General features: G+C 31.6%; 3 protein-coding genes across 4 annotated transcripts; 1 reads left to right on the forward strand and 2 right to left on the reverse strand.

Moving 5' to 3' along the window:
* Positions 1–224: 224 nt before the first annotated feature.
* Positions 225–2801, reverse strand: Bma-ubxn-2 (Uncharacterized protein; the record flags this gene model as incomplete). Of its 2 annotated transcripts, XM_043074217.1 has the most annotated exons (8): positions 225–357; positions 449–602; positions 682–711; positions 870–1078; positions 1533–1642; positions 1740–1962; positions 2177–2287; positions 2791–2801. In XM_043074217.1, the coding sequence occupies 8 exons, from the start codon at positions 2799–2801 to the stop codon at positions 225–227; spliced, it is 981 nt and encodes a 326-aa protein (XP_042930151.1). The 2 variants fall into 2 exon arrangements, with proteins under 2 accessions (XP_042930151.1, XP_001898751.1); XM_001898716.2 differs by lacking the exon at positions 682–711.
* Positions 2802–4349: 1548 nt separating this feature from the next.
* Bm9170 (Uncharacterized protein) lies at positions 4350–4977 on the reverse strand (the record flags this gene model as incomplete). Its single annotated transcript, XM_001898715.1, has 3 exons — positions 4350–4505; positions 4640–4750; positions 4831–4977. The coding sequence occupies 3 exons, from the start codon at positions 4975–4977 to the stop codon at positions 4350–4352; spliced, it is 414 nt and encodes a 137-aa protein (XP_001898750.1).
* Positions 4978–10184: 5207 nt separating this feature from the next.
* On the forward strand, positions 10185–18033 carry Bma-nlr-1 (Uncharacterized protein; the record flags this gene model as incomplete). The annotated part of the gene is made up of 21 exons (XM_043074218.1): positions 10185–10305; positions 10609–10805; positions 11102–11240; positions 11493–11693; positions 11835–12142; positions 12441–12669; positions 12868–13111; positions 13419–13525; positions 13749–14047; positions 14193–14365; positions 14515–14666; positions 14817–14990; positions 15178–15372; positions 15448–15563; positions 15813–15945; positions 16090–16263; positions 16621–16751; positions 17026–17107; positions 17206–17326; positions 17568–17668; positions 17846–18033. 21 exons carry the CDS (start codon positions 10185–10187, stop codon positions 18031–18033), a joined length of 3585 nt encoding a protein of 1194 aa, XP_042930152.1.
* Positions 18034–18044: the final 11 nt, after the last annotated feature.

Genomic DNA, 18044 nt, shown 5'->3' on the forward strand with positions numbered 1-18044 from the left:
CTAACCAAATGAAATTTTATTAGTTCTTTAACATAGTAATTCAGACCACTGTTACATGAAAAAGTGGAAAAAGCAAATATCATGATATTCCCCTTCCGTCATGTGAAAAGTTTCCTTATCCATGTGTTGGTATATTGGCATTACTCAAACGCCACAAAAAAACAGATAAGTTGCCGTTTAAACAAGTAAAAGAATATAAAACATAGAATTATGCAGAACATGAACTACACAAGTTTCGCAACAATAACTGCATTCAATAAACCTGCATCTTTCAAAGAAATGTTTTCTTGTTCAATCATTTTATTCGGAAAGGTTGTCATCAAATTGAACGGCTGGAAGGCATAAACTGGTGCGGCGCTAAAAAATATTGTAATAGTTGATACCATGCCTAGTTGCAGTATTGTTCACACAGTTCACGAATAAAAATTACATTTGGAAATAGACTCACATTATGACAAAATTTCGAATATCTCCAACAGTATGATTATGATTGAATTTCCCGACAATCCGCTCTCCACTCGGCAGTCGAATTTGCACTTGTGTTATAGGTTCCTCATCATTTAATTTTGTCGCTTCCTGAGCTTTCTTAATGTCATCAGAATCTAAAAATCACTAAAACTAATTATTCTAAATCACTGAATGATACTCATGCAGTGACACTTTGTAAAGTAAATGACAAACCTAAGAAGTGCATTCCAAGATGAGTAAATCCTGAAATACGAGAGAGTGGACAAAAAGCAATTCAATACAATACTATAAACTATTACCCTAAAAAATGAAATTTCCTGTTATTTATTAAGGACAAATATTAAGACAAACAAAAGGCCACCCCAAATTTGTCTCGCTAAAACGTTATAAACACAGATTACCTACAAATCCATTGTTCGCTGGATTAGCACTATTACTCGTTTTTTGCTCCAAATTTCTTGTAGAAAAAACGGTTGGAACAAGTTCACCTAATCTCTGCCCTTCTCCAGTAAAGGGCTTCGATTCAACTACACGTGGTTCGCTTCGACGTTCCATTCGAAGGTAAATAATTTTGCCCGGATACTGCCGTATTATTTCGCCCGGTACGCGTCTAAACTGACTACGCGATAATAAGTGAATTTTTTAAAGGTATTTAATTATATCAATATCAATCGTATAGCTTACCATCCAGCTTATAAATATATATCAATCATATATCTTACCATCCAGGTTTTAGGGCTGATTTCTTCAGTTTAACTAATCACAAGACACAAGATTTCTTCGAGCTTCTGATGTATCATCTCTTTTTTTCTGTTATATGCCACTGTTTTTATTAATACGATAGCCAAAATCACAACTAATTAAATGCTTAAGTCACCAGAATTTCAGATTTCTTGTTTCGCTGGAAGATCTAATAAATTCGCTACAATTCTAGTTTCTACAAAAATGATGCATATACATTAGCACCTAACAGAATGTACACCCTTACAAAGTCTAAAACTTCTCGAGAGTTAGAAAAAAAAAAAAAAAAAAAAAAAAAACGATTCCGTAAAGCTGAAAGTTACCCTTCGCCAATCGTTTGTAAAAACGAATGATTTCGCATGTCACTGTACAATCGAAGTGGACCACCATCTACAGTAAATCCATTTTCCCACATGACAAGTGTCACATCTTGCTGAAACAGAAATGGAATAGATATCCTAAATCCACATAAATAAAAAGATTATTAAAACGTAATTCAAAAACTAAATTAGAAACATTAAAATGCTTACTGGAGTAGAACCATTTGATTCAACCAACTCGGATGGTTGTTGAACAGCACCCCCCAAACGGTAACCTTTAATACCCGAAGATAACTTCACTATGTCATGAGCTCCTGATTTTGTACATTCTTCTGGTGTCAGAGATTCAGCACCACGAGCACGAGCTGAATTGAAGAACTGTGAAACGAAATCCTCGTTACGTGAACTATCTGGCTCAAGCACTAGATTTCCACTGAAATAGTTTAAAATAATAACGAGCCTATATTACGTACATATATTATGATGTCCTACTTAAATTCTTATTAAATGAATCACTATCTTCTAAATTCAGGATTCAGATTTTCATTTTCACCAAGTTATAATAGAACAAAGCGAAGTGGTTCAAAGAGCTGTGCAAATATACCTTGGTTGATCCTCGCAGAAAGTTCACGACGAATCAAGCTTACCTCTGTTCGCTACCGCCGACATAAAATCCTTGCTGGCGCTTCCCATCATTACTAGACGGACTACTGCTCCTGCTCCTGGTTTTTTTGCCCGTTGAGTGCAAAGTTGCAATCCTACAACAATTAAATTTGCGTAAAGTATCTTTCCCCATACAACAACTGCTGTATGGGTAAATTCTCTTGAATGACAGTCGGCTCATAGATTGCCAACGAGTCCCAGTAGTCCCTATGTTTGCTTATTGAACTTTAATTGGGAAACAAAAAAGTCCAAAATTGTGGAGAATATACCGAACGATTCAAGACAACTAAAACTATCCGATCATCAGTAAAACGCATTTCCTGATGATAAAAAGAAAATAATACGTCTCCCAGAAGAGGTTAATATACACAGTTTTCCACCTATGTCATTTAATCAACCACTATTAGGTACTTTGGGCCATCAAACTCGACTATAATACCTTCTCGGCTGGCCAGAAGCTTATACGTTATCCTTCCGTTATGCTTCTGCGATATTAACCGTCATTACATTAATACTGTGACGTAACATACATCACGTATGTGAACTTCATAACTGCATAAACAGCACTAGCACTAAACTAATAAAGTAAATAACAAACCTGCGACTCATTGTACAACTAATGATATAAATGTTTCAAAGAATGGAGTTGTCGAGAAAAATTCTGAAACAACTTCACAATAATATGTAAATTAACAAATCAAATCACGTAATGATATTTATTGTCATTGCCTATTACACTTAATCCTATCAGATCCTATATTCTACTCCAATTCAACGTAACGCAAACTCCAGACAGATGAAAACAAACCTCGACAGCTCCACCCTTTCGAGCACTATGCCTGATGACAAATCAAAGACTCTGTAACCAGTGAACGCAATGAAAACCTTCATCCCTCTTGAATATCTGATGTATGCGTGACCTGCATCTTCTACGCCTTTTTGTACATCTTTCGTATGTGTGACAACAATGTGCATAGTAAATACGCATGTGTGTGATAAATACGTGTATTCCATAAGTGGATGTATGATAAATAACGCATGTACAATAAATTTTTACAATAAATATGATAAATACGTATGCGTGACAAATACATTGGTAAATACGTATGTATGATAAATACAAACCTTACATAAAATATTGTGTGATAAAAATTTGTGTTTTAGTACTTTTAGAGTACAGAAAATTAGTAGTATAAAATACACGTGCGTGTAGCGGGCATTTTTGCATGCGCTTCAGGAAAACACTAATCATTAAATGCTTTACAGCAGTAAAAAAAGAATGCTTGGCATAAGGAAATATAAAAGAATTTCATCTTTCCTTTTGAATTCATTTATTGTATGGCAATATAAATTTTGAGAGGAATGTGTATTATAAATATTTAACGTCCTATCGAGTTAAATATGTTTGAACATGTTTTACTACTTTCACTGGTACCAAATTTTATAAACAGTTGTAAATTTACTTATAATTATCTCCATTGTAACCTTAATGTTCTGTAATCACCAATTATGTTTATCAATGATATCGCTAATTGGTGCTTACTGATAGGTAAAATATTAAGTCAAGAAAATGTTCTGGATAAAAAAGCTCTAATTTGTTGCATTTTTTCATTTCAAAAAACGATTTAAATTTTTGAATTGAATAATTTCAAATTAGTAGAGGAAAACTTAAAATATTTTGGACAGTTAGTTCACTGTTATTTTTTATTACTTTCTGCAGACTCTTCACTTGAATTTTTTGTTAGTGTCATCGTTTTTATTGCCGTCTGTAATGTGATATCCCGAACATCCTTGAAAAAGTTTGGTTGTGAATTAAAATTGAGTTTTTTTTGTGGATTAAAATACAGTCACTAATTTGTTTGAACTCCTCCACCTGTTAATCAGAATAAGAATCCCCTGATAGCTACAAATTAAAATTTAAACTGAACTTCTTACCAGGTTGATCATGATCCACTTCCATCCATATGTTTCCATCCGCATCACGAAGCCTAAAATTCATACTAGTAGGTATCAATCAGTACGGTTTACTTTTATCATGCGACACTTCGGAAAATTAGGAAATTAGTTCTGTAAATAACTAAATAAGCTTTTTTTGCTGCACTCTACTTGCACTACTAGCAATTTCATTGTGATTTTTGCGAAATATAGAATGATAGCTTAATTTTTGTTGTCATTTGTTAATGCCGAGGATAATGAAGGAGACTGCTGCCGCTCACGACCATTTATAACAAATTCTTCAAATTTCGCCAGCAGACTCAAGGATTCATCCAAGATGCACTTCGATCTTTCCAGAAGAATTCTGTTCTCGAGAATCTACAGTCATTAATTAGTTATGCTTTATACTTGCACTTAGAATTAAAACAATGTTTCTTGCAGAAGCTTGAAGGGCCAGATTAGTATGACGTTGTTCCCTGAAAAGTGTGTGTTTTTTTTTTTTTGAAGTTAACCTTTTTTTGGCGGATTCTTCGTGATTCTTCCAACTCGATTATCAAATTTTCCGCATCTTGATCTGCGATGTTTTGCAAATACGTAACGCGGTCGAATATACGGTGCACTTCCTTAGCATTTTTAGACTAGTGAAAAAAAGAAAAAAAAAGAGAAAATCATAAAAAGAATTTGGTACTTTTAAATTGCTTACAGTGGTAGTTTCACGCAATCTAATGCGCAAATTAAGCATACTTTGCTTCACACTATTAATTCGTTCCTGCATGAGACGTTTTCTCTCCTCGAATAGCGTCCTTGGTTTGTTCTCATCCTGTTCTGATGCCGAGTCTTCGTCAAACATAACGTCCCTATTCTATAATTTTATCCTATTTGTGTAAAAAGCAGATAATATGTAACATAGGAGGAAAAATAATTAAATTCTATATTTTATCCTAATTATGTAAAAAATAGAAACATACGATGGATGATATGACTTGATGTAATATGACAGGATTCGAAAATGATTTTCTGGAAAAAAAACACAAATTTCGAACCATTTAAAGTCATATAAAGGCCCTCTACGGGGTTTTTTTTTTCAAATCAATATAGCAAAGGTCAAAAATACCAAAAATGAAAAGCGAAAAATTTAATTGGACTTGCAACGATTACATTACGATGCATTTTCTGCTGTGAAAACATTCGAAATTATAATTTAATAGGACACAAAATCATTGTTAAGCGATTTAATTTCTCTCATAACAGTGAAATTAAATGTTAAAAGAATCTATAAGAAGTTTAATGGATTGAAGAAATAGAATAAGTATTCATCGGTAAGCAGATACAGAATTTAGCTCATGAAATTTGTTATCAATTTGGTTAACTTGGATGCATTTTATTTTCTATTTTCATTATGATAGAATCATAAAACGCTTTACCTTCCTCACTTGATTGTTATAAAAATGAAGTTTTTTTTATTATTCTTGAGCAGATACTGAAGTCTACTAAAAATAAAATTAGTTTACAGTCACTTTAAACAGCATCATTTTTCATTCCCAAATTAAAGTTAAATTATGTTGTAGTAGAGATCAGCGAGTTAAAATGCTATTCCATTCCTTTCTGTCTTCACTAAAAGAAGCATATTTAAATTAATTCTTAACAAATAACTGATAGAATAAGTGAAAAAAAGAGCTGAGAAGCTAAGCAACCGAGCAGAAAGAGGAAGAAAACGAGTGATATTGTTTTGATCATTCAAATGAATTTATAAATGCATAAAATGCTCACATTAAAAATTTTCACTTAGCAAACTGTACGTTACACTGTGAAATGCAATATATATTTTTTACAATGAGCTAATTTTCAGCAAATATAGCGCATAGTTAGTTCAACAGAAGCTTACAATATTTCTTACATTAAAGGTACCAATTTTTTAGATACTAATCATTTTTTTCTTTCTGTTTTTATATAGAAATCATTGGATATTCACAAATAATTAATAATATAATAATAAACAAATAGTTACTTCTTGAGCTCCCATAATTTTATGATTGAAACATTTGATGATTTGCTTATTTGGATAACTGATGATAATCAGTCATAATAAGTTAGAAGTTTAGTGAATACTTGGATGAACCACCCTTGTATAATGTTCTAGTGTAATACTTGCTTTATTTCTTTCTAATGCTTCCTCGATATCAATTCTTCTTAAAATAACAATGTTTATTGTGAGGTTGAAGTTCAAACCATTGATACAATTTTTGTAATTCCAATCTTAATGATGGACCATTAACAGTATTGATGGATCGCTATTTCATAAATCATTTGATAATTCAATAAACTTCACAACATTGAAAAAATTCTTCAAATATGACATTCCAGAAATAAAGTAAGATTAAAAGTAACGGAAATCACATAAATTACTTCAGAGAATGAATGTTCTTTTTGAATCTGGGTTGTTTCAAGAAAAAGAATTTGAAATAACAATTCAACGAAATGTTATTGTCTATTAATGCTTCCTTTACATTTACAGAAGTCGTCACACTTTATTCGACAATTTTTTTTATCAACTGACTATTTTTCCTTTTTTCTTCACATAACGATGTGTTACAGTACATGCAAATTTCATCATTTGATATAAAACATCATCCACATAATGTCAATATATGACATTAATTAGTGATGAATGGTATCATTATGTTGCTAGGTTTATTATATATTTTAAAAAGCTGTCAAATAATGTTATGTTTCCTTTCTTTTTCTTGAAGAAACAAGAGATCATAGGAAATGAGATACTTAATAAAAGAAAGTTCAATAAAGTCAATTTGTGACTGTTTGTAGTCATTTATCAAGGTAAACATATTTGTCACTTAATACGGTAGCTTTTACAAAAAAGTTACAGAAATGAAACTTTTAATCTATTTCAAATTTTAAGATCTCTTCATGATGAAATTTTGGTTTCCTTTCTCTTTATTTTTTTCATTACTTCTATGGCCATGATTAAATGCAAGCAATCAAAATGATAACGTTGTTGGCTTTTATTCTCAGCTACAACATGCTGAACATAATCGCTTTTCAGATCAATCTTTAATGGAAAACTAAGAACGGATAATGTTTTTCCGATAACGAATGGATGACTACTTAAATTTTTTCCTGTCTTATCTTGACAATTAATGAAGAGAAATCTAGAATAGGGATTTCAAAAAAAATTTAAAAAAGAGAAAGCGAACTCATCGTCACCTGCACGTCAGAACATCCTTGCAACAAAATAAATTCTCATTGAATGTGATAAAAGATCTGATTTGATTTATAATCGCCATTTTTGCTGGCATCTAACATCAACAAAACTTAAAATATATTTCCCTTCACATTGTCTCAAAAACTTCGAATTGTTAGTAAAATTGCATTATTAAAACTATTCTTGCTATCTTCACAGAAGCAAAGAAAATCACTTGGTGACATCGTGAAACCGAAAACAACAGTTTGAAAGGAAGATGCTATAATTGGTGCGACATTTTGCAATTCTTCCTAATATTTCTGTTTATTTTGTTATAAATACAATTGTTAATGATATAGAAATCTCTTATAAGTGAATGTTTTCAAGTAGAAATGCGATAATTAAATGTGTATAGTAACGTATACTGTACACATTTAATTATTTTTTTCATTGATAGTTTCATCATTGATAGCAGTTGATGGAAGTGGAATTTACATTTTGCTAGTGTAGTTGTTATATTCGCTGCAAATGTTGCCGGTACAAAATACAGTTTTCCATAAAGTTGAAGGTTTACTGTACCTGCTTTTACTAGTATGTTATTTGCACTAACATTTGTTGGTATTAAATGATTTACGATTTTGCTAACAACATTTGCATAGTTAAAATTCAAAATACGTCTCACTTTATCATGACTAATAAAGTTGAAACTTACAGTTCACTTTTAGATTCTCCGAACAGTGAGGCATTCATCTGATTCAGATGATTTAGTGAGCCGTCGAAAAAAAAAGTTGCCATTTTACTAACAATAATTTCATAAGTGTTAGCATTCTCATTTTTTTTTTTCTTTTTTTGATATAATTAATCTGCTATCATTGCATTATCAAGCAAAAAAAAAAAAAAAAAAAAAAAAAAAAACTTATATCAAAATATATTAAAAGGTGATAAATTACTGAAATCAGAAAAGCAGATACTAATATCTTTTTGTAAGCAAAACCAATGTTGATGAAATATATTAGTAGCATAAGTGATCGATGGTATATGCTTATTGGTGAAATAAGCATGTCCTTATCAAGGAATTTAAATCACTTAACATTTAATTCATCATTGTTATTATTGAATTTGATGATGAAAGTGTGTACATTTTAACAAAACCGAAAATATTGACAAGCTACCGATTAATTGAAAATTATTGGTAACTGACTAGCAAAATTAATTTCATTTTGGATATTACCATTATTCGCCTTGCAGGTTAATCATAAGCAAATGTTTTTCTGTTATCTGATGAGCAATACAACCCGACTGTGTTCTACATAGATCGACTGTGTATAAATGTATCATTTCGAGTTAAACTTGTCATGCATTGCACATGATATGTGCATCTGCAATCATTAACTGATTAGAAACAACTGATAATGTAAGCATAACTGGTAAATTGCTCACCACTATAAATAACTTATCAGTTCTGTGATTTAATAAAAGACAAAACATTGTGAGTGTTGATGAGCTGTTTAACATAAAATATTGGATAACAAAACCATATCTTTAAGCTAATTTGAATGTTTTCATAGAATTATTTGCTACTTGACGAATGATTTGACATGATTTGAGGTTTCCAGTTTCACTTTTTTTATATTTAATAATCATTACAAAGCAAACATTAAAAAGGTTTCTCTTTATTCGCATAGAAAGTATTACTAAGAATATATCATATCACTGAGTGAAACTTATAGATGTTAAATAAGTTTTTCAATCTTTGGAACGCTAAACTGCAACTTTTCTTTTAGCATAAAGATGTATGATGTATAATAGCTAGAAAAGTAAGACTCTGTTGTAATTACGGGGAATACTAAAATATGTAGTGCTGATTAATGATATATTTCCAATATATCAATCAACTGAACTGCTAAGATGTACTTAAATGCAACGAATAAAAAGCTTGTAAATCTTTGATTTTATTGATATCTGAAGTGAGAAAACTAGTCATTACATTCGTTTACCTTTCATTATCATTATCGCATAAATTTTAAAAATTTAATCTTAATTTTTAAACTTTTATTTTTAAATGAAAAAAGCAATTCATCTAAGGGAAATATTTAGTAAGATGTTCTTGTCACTCGTTCTTTTATATTTTATTTCCTCTGAGTTTGCATCTATAATTACCTTGTCAAATTATTTAATAATTTAATTTATTTTTCTTCTAGGGAATAATGAGAAATAACTGATGTAAATAGCGCTAAAATGAGGAATGAGGAATATTGCCGATTATATGGTAAAGCAAATAGTAGGCTAAGAAGAGAGATTAGAATATGGATGCCTTGATGTCCTATGCTGGATGACATTCTTCAAATGAGTTACTTCGAGTATTGACCATTGGTCATATTCGATTTTTTCCGAAAGTAGAAAGACTCAAACGATAAGCTATTGAGGTCAGACGAGATAAGTTGTTGCTATGAATGAACTTTTGTCCTATTTGAATGTGTACATTTGACTGGTAGCTTTGACAATTAGTAGCCTATGGCATCAAAATCTATCATCCAAGAAAGAATGAAATATTTAACAGAGATAGAACTGCAGCATTACATCGCAAAGAGAGCCAAGAGAAAATGAATAAGCTTATTATTGCAGCTGCTTTGTTACTCGTTATTCTACTCTGTCAGCTGCACATTTCCAGTAGGCCATCTATGAAAGTGGACAGAGAGCATTAAGAAGTCCGAGTTTCTTCGGTCATTGGCCACTTCATTAACAGTTCTTCATCTAGGCTAGTCGTTTCTTATCTTGTGTTGCCTCTATCAGAGCAAACAGCTGTGTACGGTCATATTTCTATTTTTTTTATGTGGCTCTTTCCAATTTAATTGTGAATGATGTACGTTACTTGTACTTATTTGTACACTTGGCTTCTTACAGCTGTGTTGCCTCCAGTAATGATTCCCTACTGGTCATTGTCCTGTCTGTACTGGTCATTTTTACTTTTTAAAATTGGTTACTAAAAAGTTAAATATTTCAATGCTACAACAATCCTACTATCGTTTATCACTTTTTCTTGTCTTATTCATAGTTACTTCCTTGTTTCTTTCAGGTAAGGTATCACTGATATATTTTTCTTTTTTCCTTTTATCTCATCCTTAATTTTTTTTTTCAACTTTCTTTGCAGTTCAAATTTCAAATTAAACCCTTCAATTTGAAAGGGGTCTAATATATCCCGATTTTGCAATAAATTTCTTTAATTTTTAATCACACCAAAATTGGCAGTATTTTTTTTTAAATGATAGACTGCTTTCTCAGTAACAAATTTAACTTTGGTGGATGGCTTAAATTGCGGGGAACAAAGTTTCTGTGCGTCAAGTGCTGATCTTGGCTTCTTACATATCATTCAGAGGATTGCTATTTTGGGTCCATCATCGTTATTTTATGTATATATTGATATTAGTGATGATCATACTGCCAAAATTCAGCTACGCACTCCTAACGGATCGCCTTTGGTATGTTTGAAAGTTAACATTTCTTTTAAAAATTCATGTTTCAATTTTTTTATATTTAAGAAGCAACGACTGATGCTATCATTTAATAACAATGTCCAATGATATATCAAATTTCCAAATTTTAATACACATTTTAACATAGAAGGATGCTGAAAAGTTTCTATGTATCAGATCGGTAATATACATCAAACAGAAAAATTTGCATAGAAAAGTAAAACCCATCAACTAAATTGCAATCTCATAATTCTACCAATTTTTGTTGAAAAATTTTCATTATTTCATTGCTAGACATTAAGATCTTATATTCGTCACTGTCGGCTACGGCTTCGGAATGGCAGACATTGGATGTGCTTACAAAAAGAATTTATGTTGCGCCTGTATATAGTTCTGATACTGATATCATTCCAACTGTTGTGATTACTGCCTGCAAGTATTGTAAGTATTTCAAAAAAAAAAGTGAAAAAACTTTTTGGAAAAAATTTCTAACTACCATATTAAAATATCATGTAGTTGCGTATTAGCTGAAAAGAGTGGAGAGGAAACGAGACGAGCATAATTTTCACACAAGATGAGGAGGAAATATTTCATGTTGACTAATTAAAATTGAGCGATTTAAACTATAGCTAGGATAATTTACTTAGAAACATTGAATTTGACAGATTAAATACTTTAAAAGAATATTTTTAGCAACGCCGATATCTTATTTCAATGATAATATGTATTCCGTTGATACTCATAAAGCTGGTATTGTTTCTACGTATGAAAATAATCTGATTGTTGTGTTTCGTACATTTGAAAATGGAATATTTGTATTTTCAATGGTGGAACAAGGAGATTTACTTATTGCTCAAATTGTTCACGGCAAAATTTTTATTATTTTTGATTTTGGTAAGTTTATTATACTCTACTGATTGATTGACTGAAGTTTAAATTTACTTTTCTAGAAAAGAATATATTAACAGAAAAAATATAGCATAACAGTGAACATCACTGATCTTATATCGTAGAAATTTCTAAAAGGATTTTTAGGTTCATTTACTCAAACAACAATCTCTGGAGGAACAGCATTGAACGATGGTGAATGGCATGAAATCCGTTGGATACATCAATTTGATTCCGTGCAGTTATATGTGGACGGCGTCATCATGAATACTACTGTCCCGTCCGGTTTGTATAGGAAATTAGATTTTGATGCAAAAATTCATGTTGGTGGACGACCAATAGATGATATCATTACTGGAATTGAGTCGAGCTATCATGGATGTTTTGCACGAGTTATGCTCAACAATATTGACCTCTTGGCTGAAACACCTAGATCATTACGCAAAGATTGCCAAGTACAGAAATTTTCTATTCCATTTTATATTTTAAAAGTCTGCATTGAATGCCGAGTCATAAATTGAGAATTTGATAATGACGCGGAAGTTTTTTTATTTATTTATTTTTCTTAAAAATTGTGCTGGGAAATGAAATTAAGTGATAGTGGATGATTTACATTTTATTTTTCTTTAGTAGTAAATTTGGCTTTGATGAATGGTTTAAGTTGCAGAAATTCTGGAAAGTATCAAAAAAAAAAAAAAAAATCTTTCAATATTTTGGGAAAAAAGGTGCAAAAAATCAGAAATTTATCTGCAGATGCCGAAATCACAACCGATGACCATTATGACTGGAGGCTATGCGTTAATACCGTTTTCGTTTTTACCATTTTCAATAGAATTTCGCATTTTGCCTCAGTCAAGCTCGATATTATTATTAACCGATGCTAAAAATAAATCTCTTGCGCAGATATCATTCAATAGAAAAGGCTTATTGGTTTTAACATTATTTGCTAATATGTCTGAAGTTGAGCAACTACCGTATTCAGGTTTGAACTTCATCCTGAACTTTAAAACTAAAGCTCTCTGGATTTTGTCCTTCTATTTTTTACTTACTAAGGATTGCAGATGTGATTATTATTTTATATTAATCATTGTTTACCGAAATAGAGTCCCTATTAGGAGCTGATATTTTTTTTAATAACAAGGAAAATTTTCGAATATCTCATTGACATCTTAAACTATAGGCAAAGTAGTCAATGATGGCAGTTGGCATTCTCTGTCACTGATGATTTGGGGAGCACGATTACATGTTGACGTTGACAGTTACACCATATTTTTGTTAGAAGGAAATGTAGTACGAAATTTGGCTAAACAGCTTACCAATTTTCATTTATCTGCGATTGGATGCTACAGATCGGCTACTGTAGCTTTCAAGTCATTAAACGTAATTGGCAATGTTACATTGGATGCCTGTCATTTTCAAGAAAGGTTGTTAACATTTACTTTGCATTATCAATTTGTCAATGTATTTTCGAATATAAATAAGGTTGACAGAATATTAATGTGTATTATTAATATGTATCAAGTACAATTTTTTAAAAATAAAAACATTTAAAAATGCGACTTTAAATAGCACATTTTAAGGGCGAGTTTTTGTAAAGTACATGAAAAAACTTAGCGAAGATGTAATTTAATATATGATCGTTGGATTAATATATAATTTAATATATGGCCGATGGATCAATTACGTTATGCAAAGTTTACAAAAATGGTGAAGTTCAATTTTGTTTTCTAGATGTCTCCCAAATCCTTGCGAGAACCATGCCATTTGTGAACAGATATCTCTCAATGATTTCCACTGTAAGTGCCGTGGTAGTTACTATGGGAAAAAATGCCATGCAAGTAAGTCATCAATCTCGTTCATAATGAAATAAATTAGATAATTGCAATGGAATTTCAAAATAACTTTGATAAATTAACTGCAATCAAACATACAAAAGTCTTTGTAATAATTCAGGAAAAATGACATAAGGTGTTATTTTATATTGTTATTCTACATTCATGTTCTAATTTCATAAATTTTCAAAGGATGAAAAATTCAATTGCTATGGTGATAATAATTTAGCACAAATGTATCATTCCTGCGAAGAATTCTTTGTGAAGAATCCGCACATTAAAACTAAGAATGTTACAATTGATTTGGATGGTGGAAATCCACTGGAGCCATTTATGGTACAGTGTGAACGAAATTTCAAGGATTACGGTGACATCAAAATTATCTCGAAAATATTTCACCAATTTGGAAATAATGATATAGCGATTACTGGAGATAATGAACCGGGTTCCATTAGAAGATCATTTGATTATGGTATTACCATTGATCAGTTAAATCATTTTATCGATGGATTTGAAACTTGTATGCAGGTATACTTTTCTTTTTACAAATTTATTTTATCAAATTAATTTTGTCTTTTTTCTTTCGAATTTACTACAAGATTAAGAAGTCAAAAAACGGTGATTTCAGTAAATCTCGTTGTTGATATTACTCAAACGGATGTTGTACTTGCAGTACATGCGTTACGAATGTCGTGGTGGTGCGAAATTGATGAGCTACGGTGTGGAACGAAGGCCATCATCTTGGTATAGTACACGAAATGGTCAGCATGCAATGCAGTGGGGTGATGCACTACCTTATTCAAGGATGTGTCAATGTGCAGCTAATTCATCTTGCATAGACAACAGGTTTCATTACACTTAGAATATGCTGATTATTTTGTCGTTTAATAAATAAACTTTGCATAGGCAATAAATGAGCTAACACTCTGGTCGTTCATAATATATTTTGTATAAGTTAACACTGCATCAGGAATTTAACTAGTAACGCTTTTCAGAATGTGCAATTGTGATAGCGGCGAAGATAGTGTTGATGAAGGCTACAATCCTCACATGCAGTTACTACCAGTAATGAATTTATATCTTGGAGGCACAACAGATACATCTTCAATAAATGTTTTTATTGGCCCTCTTATTTGTAGCCAACGTCGTGAGTGTACCTTTGCTACTTTAGACTGTTTCTCATATAAATCAAATATTTTGAATAAAAACGGTACCTTCAATAGAATGAATTCTTTGCTTCCTAATAATTCATTTAGCCTATATCAACCACATTTTAATGATAACTTTTTTCATGCAGATGTGTTCAATGGAATAACATTTCTGAATCGAAATGCTCGTTTGGCTGGTTCACAGGCTTTGTTTGGTTCAGTGATGGATCTCGAGTTTCAGATACGTATGTCACATGCTCGAATGACAATTTTTATTTGGGAATCGTTGAATGGGCAACATTGGTATCAACTTGATGTTGGAGGTTATTAATTTAGGACTGGTTCAAGAAAATTTACTTGTTTTAGCTTCCCTAGCTGATTATTTGATTCAGTCTTAAACTGTAATTCATTTTCATGCCTTCCCTTTATTTCTGCCGTCATAAAACTGATCCGTTTTGAGAAATGATTTTTGATCAAAAAATTGTGTTATGTTGAATGATGAATCTTCAGATGGACATCTCGTAGGGCAAGTTGTAAGTGGAAACAAGGCTTTTGAAATCAAGTCAAAAATGCGTGTAAATGATAACAGATGGCATAGAGTGTACTGGGAAGTGAACGTAAATGGGATGATGTTGAACGTTGATAACGAAAGCAATTTAGTGGATGTTTATGTTGTACCGCCGGATGTCTACACTTGGGTTATAGGTGGAGCATTTTCTTAATTTTTTCTTTCCTCCAACCACTGTATTATATTTTGCAATTGATTTTGATAAATTACAGGATCACGAACAGAACGTGGTTTGTCAGGTTTTGCTGGTCAGATTCGAAATATGTACTTGCGTGGTAATGAAATTTTGTTACGTTCATTGGTCAGAAAGCAAGGACGAGGCATGAGGGTTTGTCCTATTTTGGCTGAGAAGCATTTTGGAAGGCGAAATTGATATTTTTGACTTGTTTTATTACTAGATTAAATTTATCACTGAGAAATGCATTTCGAGATGACATATAATACTCGATTATTTAGTTTCCTGGGCATATTTGATCAAACAATTTTAGTCTTCCTTTGTGATAAATATAAATATGATTGATAAATATAAATATGATTGCAGAAATTTATTTATTTTTCTGCTTTCTGCTTTATCTAGGGTATCGAACTTGGTGAAAAAGGCACATGCAAGCTTGATGATTGCTTAAATCATGGTCAGTGTATTGAATTTTATGACAGTCACAAATGCAATTGTAACAATACTCCGTTCATTGGTCAAAGATGTGACCAAGGTAATTTTTGCTCCCTGGACTACTGAATTTTTGATTGGTTTTTCAAACAATTGTTAGCAAATAGGCACTTCCAGGATGTAGTAAATACTAAAAGTGAGTAAAGGATTAATTGATTATTTCGTAAGAAATAAAACCAATTTATAGATGTTGGTATATTTGTGCCGAAAGGTTCTGATCTAATGATTCCATGGCAGCATCCAGCTCAAATATCATCTTGTTTCCGGATAGCCGTACAATCATTTTCCTCTAATTATTCACTGATAAGAGCAAAGGCACTGTTCGCAGACTGTCAATTTAACTTGACAATTAATCAGAAAGGTTACATTTTGATATATAAATTTTTACTTTTTGAAATTGGTTACTAAAAAGTAAAATTTTTCAATGCGGCAACAATCCTACCATCCTTTACGATTGCCTTCAAAATACGGAGATAGTTCACGAAAATATTTCGGGTAGATTAGAACATTTAAGTTTGTTAGATAACTAGAACCAAGAGGTTAATAAAGCAAATGAAAGGTTTAATGACCTATATTTCAGATGCTGTTATATCCTTGAGTGCAAATAACTTAACTATTTAGAAACCTGATGCAGTGAAAATTTGGATGAACTGAGTACAGTTTTATTATAAAGAGATCGTTTTTAAGAAATTGTTAATTATCGTCATTTATTTTCCAGGTTATCTTGAATTATCAGTTTTCGATGGCTTTTTCTTTCATTATAAAGCGGCAGATACTATACATAAATTTGACGATAATGAACTCACTGATGTCAATTTTTGTGCCGAAAACAATGAATTTACACTTCAGGTAGGCTAAAAATGTCTTCAAAGCTATAAAAAAGTTTCCAGCGCTAGCTTAATGTACCTTTTTCTTTTCGATTTAACATTACCAGAAGAGTTATAGAAGAGAACTGGATAAAACAGTAATTAAGATCAGAAATACGATAACACAAGCACCACTATGTCTTAGAAGTGGGACGTGTTTTCATTGGTGTGTTATTAGTAGCTATAATATTTTGATCTTTTCAACAATGTGGTTCAATTGTTGTACTTAACTTGTTTAAGGAATAAGGATTTTGCAGATTAACGATGAAGTTGTTTTTCATTTAACTGGTAATTGGTCATTCTTTGTACAACTCAATGTTTGGAAATTCGTTGATAAAAGTAACCCCTACATTATTAATGATATTTGATATTTCTGAGATTTCCTTTACAGTTATCTACATCACTATCAGTTGTAAGTAATTTCTATTTGATAATAGATTTTACGGGCTGCTTGATGAGGCTAAAAGTTGGCGTTGCTTTTCCTCTGAAGGATCCATCATCATCACGTTTTTTGTACAGAGGTGGCGTACGATTCGAAGGCTGTTCGTATAACTATATGTGAGTTTCTCATTCTTTTCCTTACTTTTTGACATTTCGCATTTCTGAAGCAAGAAATTCAAGAAACAGTACAACTTTAATCGACATTTCTGAAGATAGTTAAGACAACAAACGTTGTTGTTTATTGTTCTTTGCACTATAATTTATAAAGTCATCACCATACGTTACTTGATAAACATTAGGATTGTAGCTATCATTTATTTCTTCCCAATGTGAATTTTCTGAATTTATCACAATTCAGGTTTTTTAATCAAGTGCTGGAACAGGAAGGAAAATCACTATTGTATAACACTCATATCAATGCTATCACTGAACCTCGCATTTCTTCGCTAACTTTAGCGCGTAAGTTTTAAGAATCAGTTGTCTGATGGTTGACAACTTTCCTCTTGACTTTTTTCTACTGTTTCTTCAGTGATGACAGAAAATTATATAGTTATATTAAAGGATATGGAAGCATAAAATTGACCGAAGAATCACAACATTCTCATATAACTTTTTTAATTTGTCAGCTGTTTTTAGTAATAATTGGTGCAGTTACGGGTTGCTTTTTCTTTCTACTTATCCTTACTGTTGTGATATGTTGGATTCGAAATCGTCCCGATGGTGTGTATAAAACGAACGAAGATATTTTAGCATATTGCAGTCCGAATCGTCCCGAAGAGCCCCTTGTTACAATTAACTATGTTAATAGGGAGTACTTTTGTTGACAGTTGGAACT

Source organism: Brugia malayi (genome assembly GCF_000002995.4).
Source record: "Brugia malayi strain FR3 genome assembly, contig: Bm_v4_ChrX_scaffold_001, whole genome shotgun sequence".
NCBI lineage: Eukaryota > Metazoa > Nematoda > Chromadorea > Rhabditida > Onchocercidae > Brugia > Brugia malayi.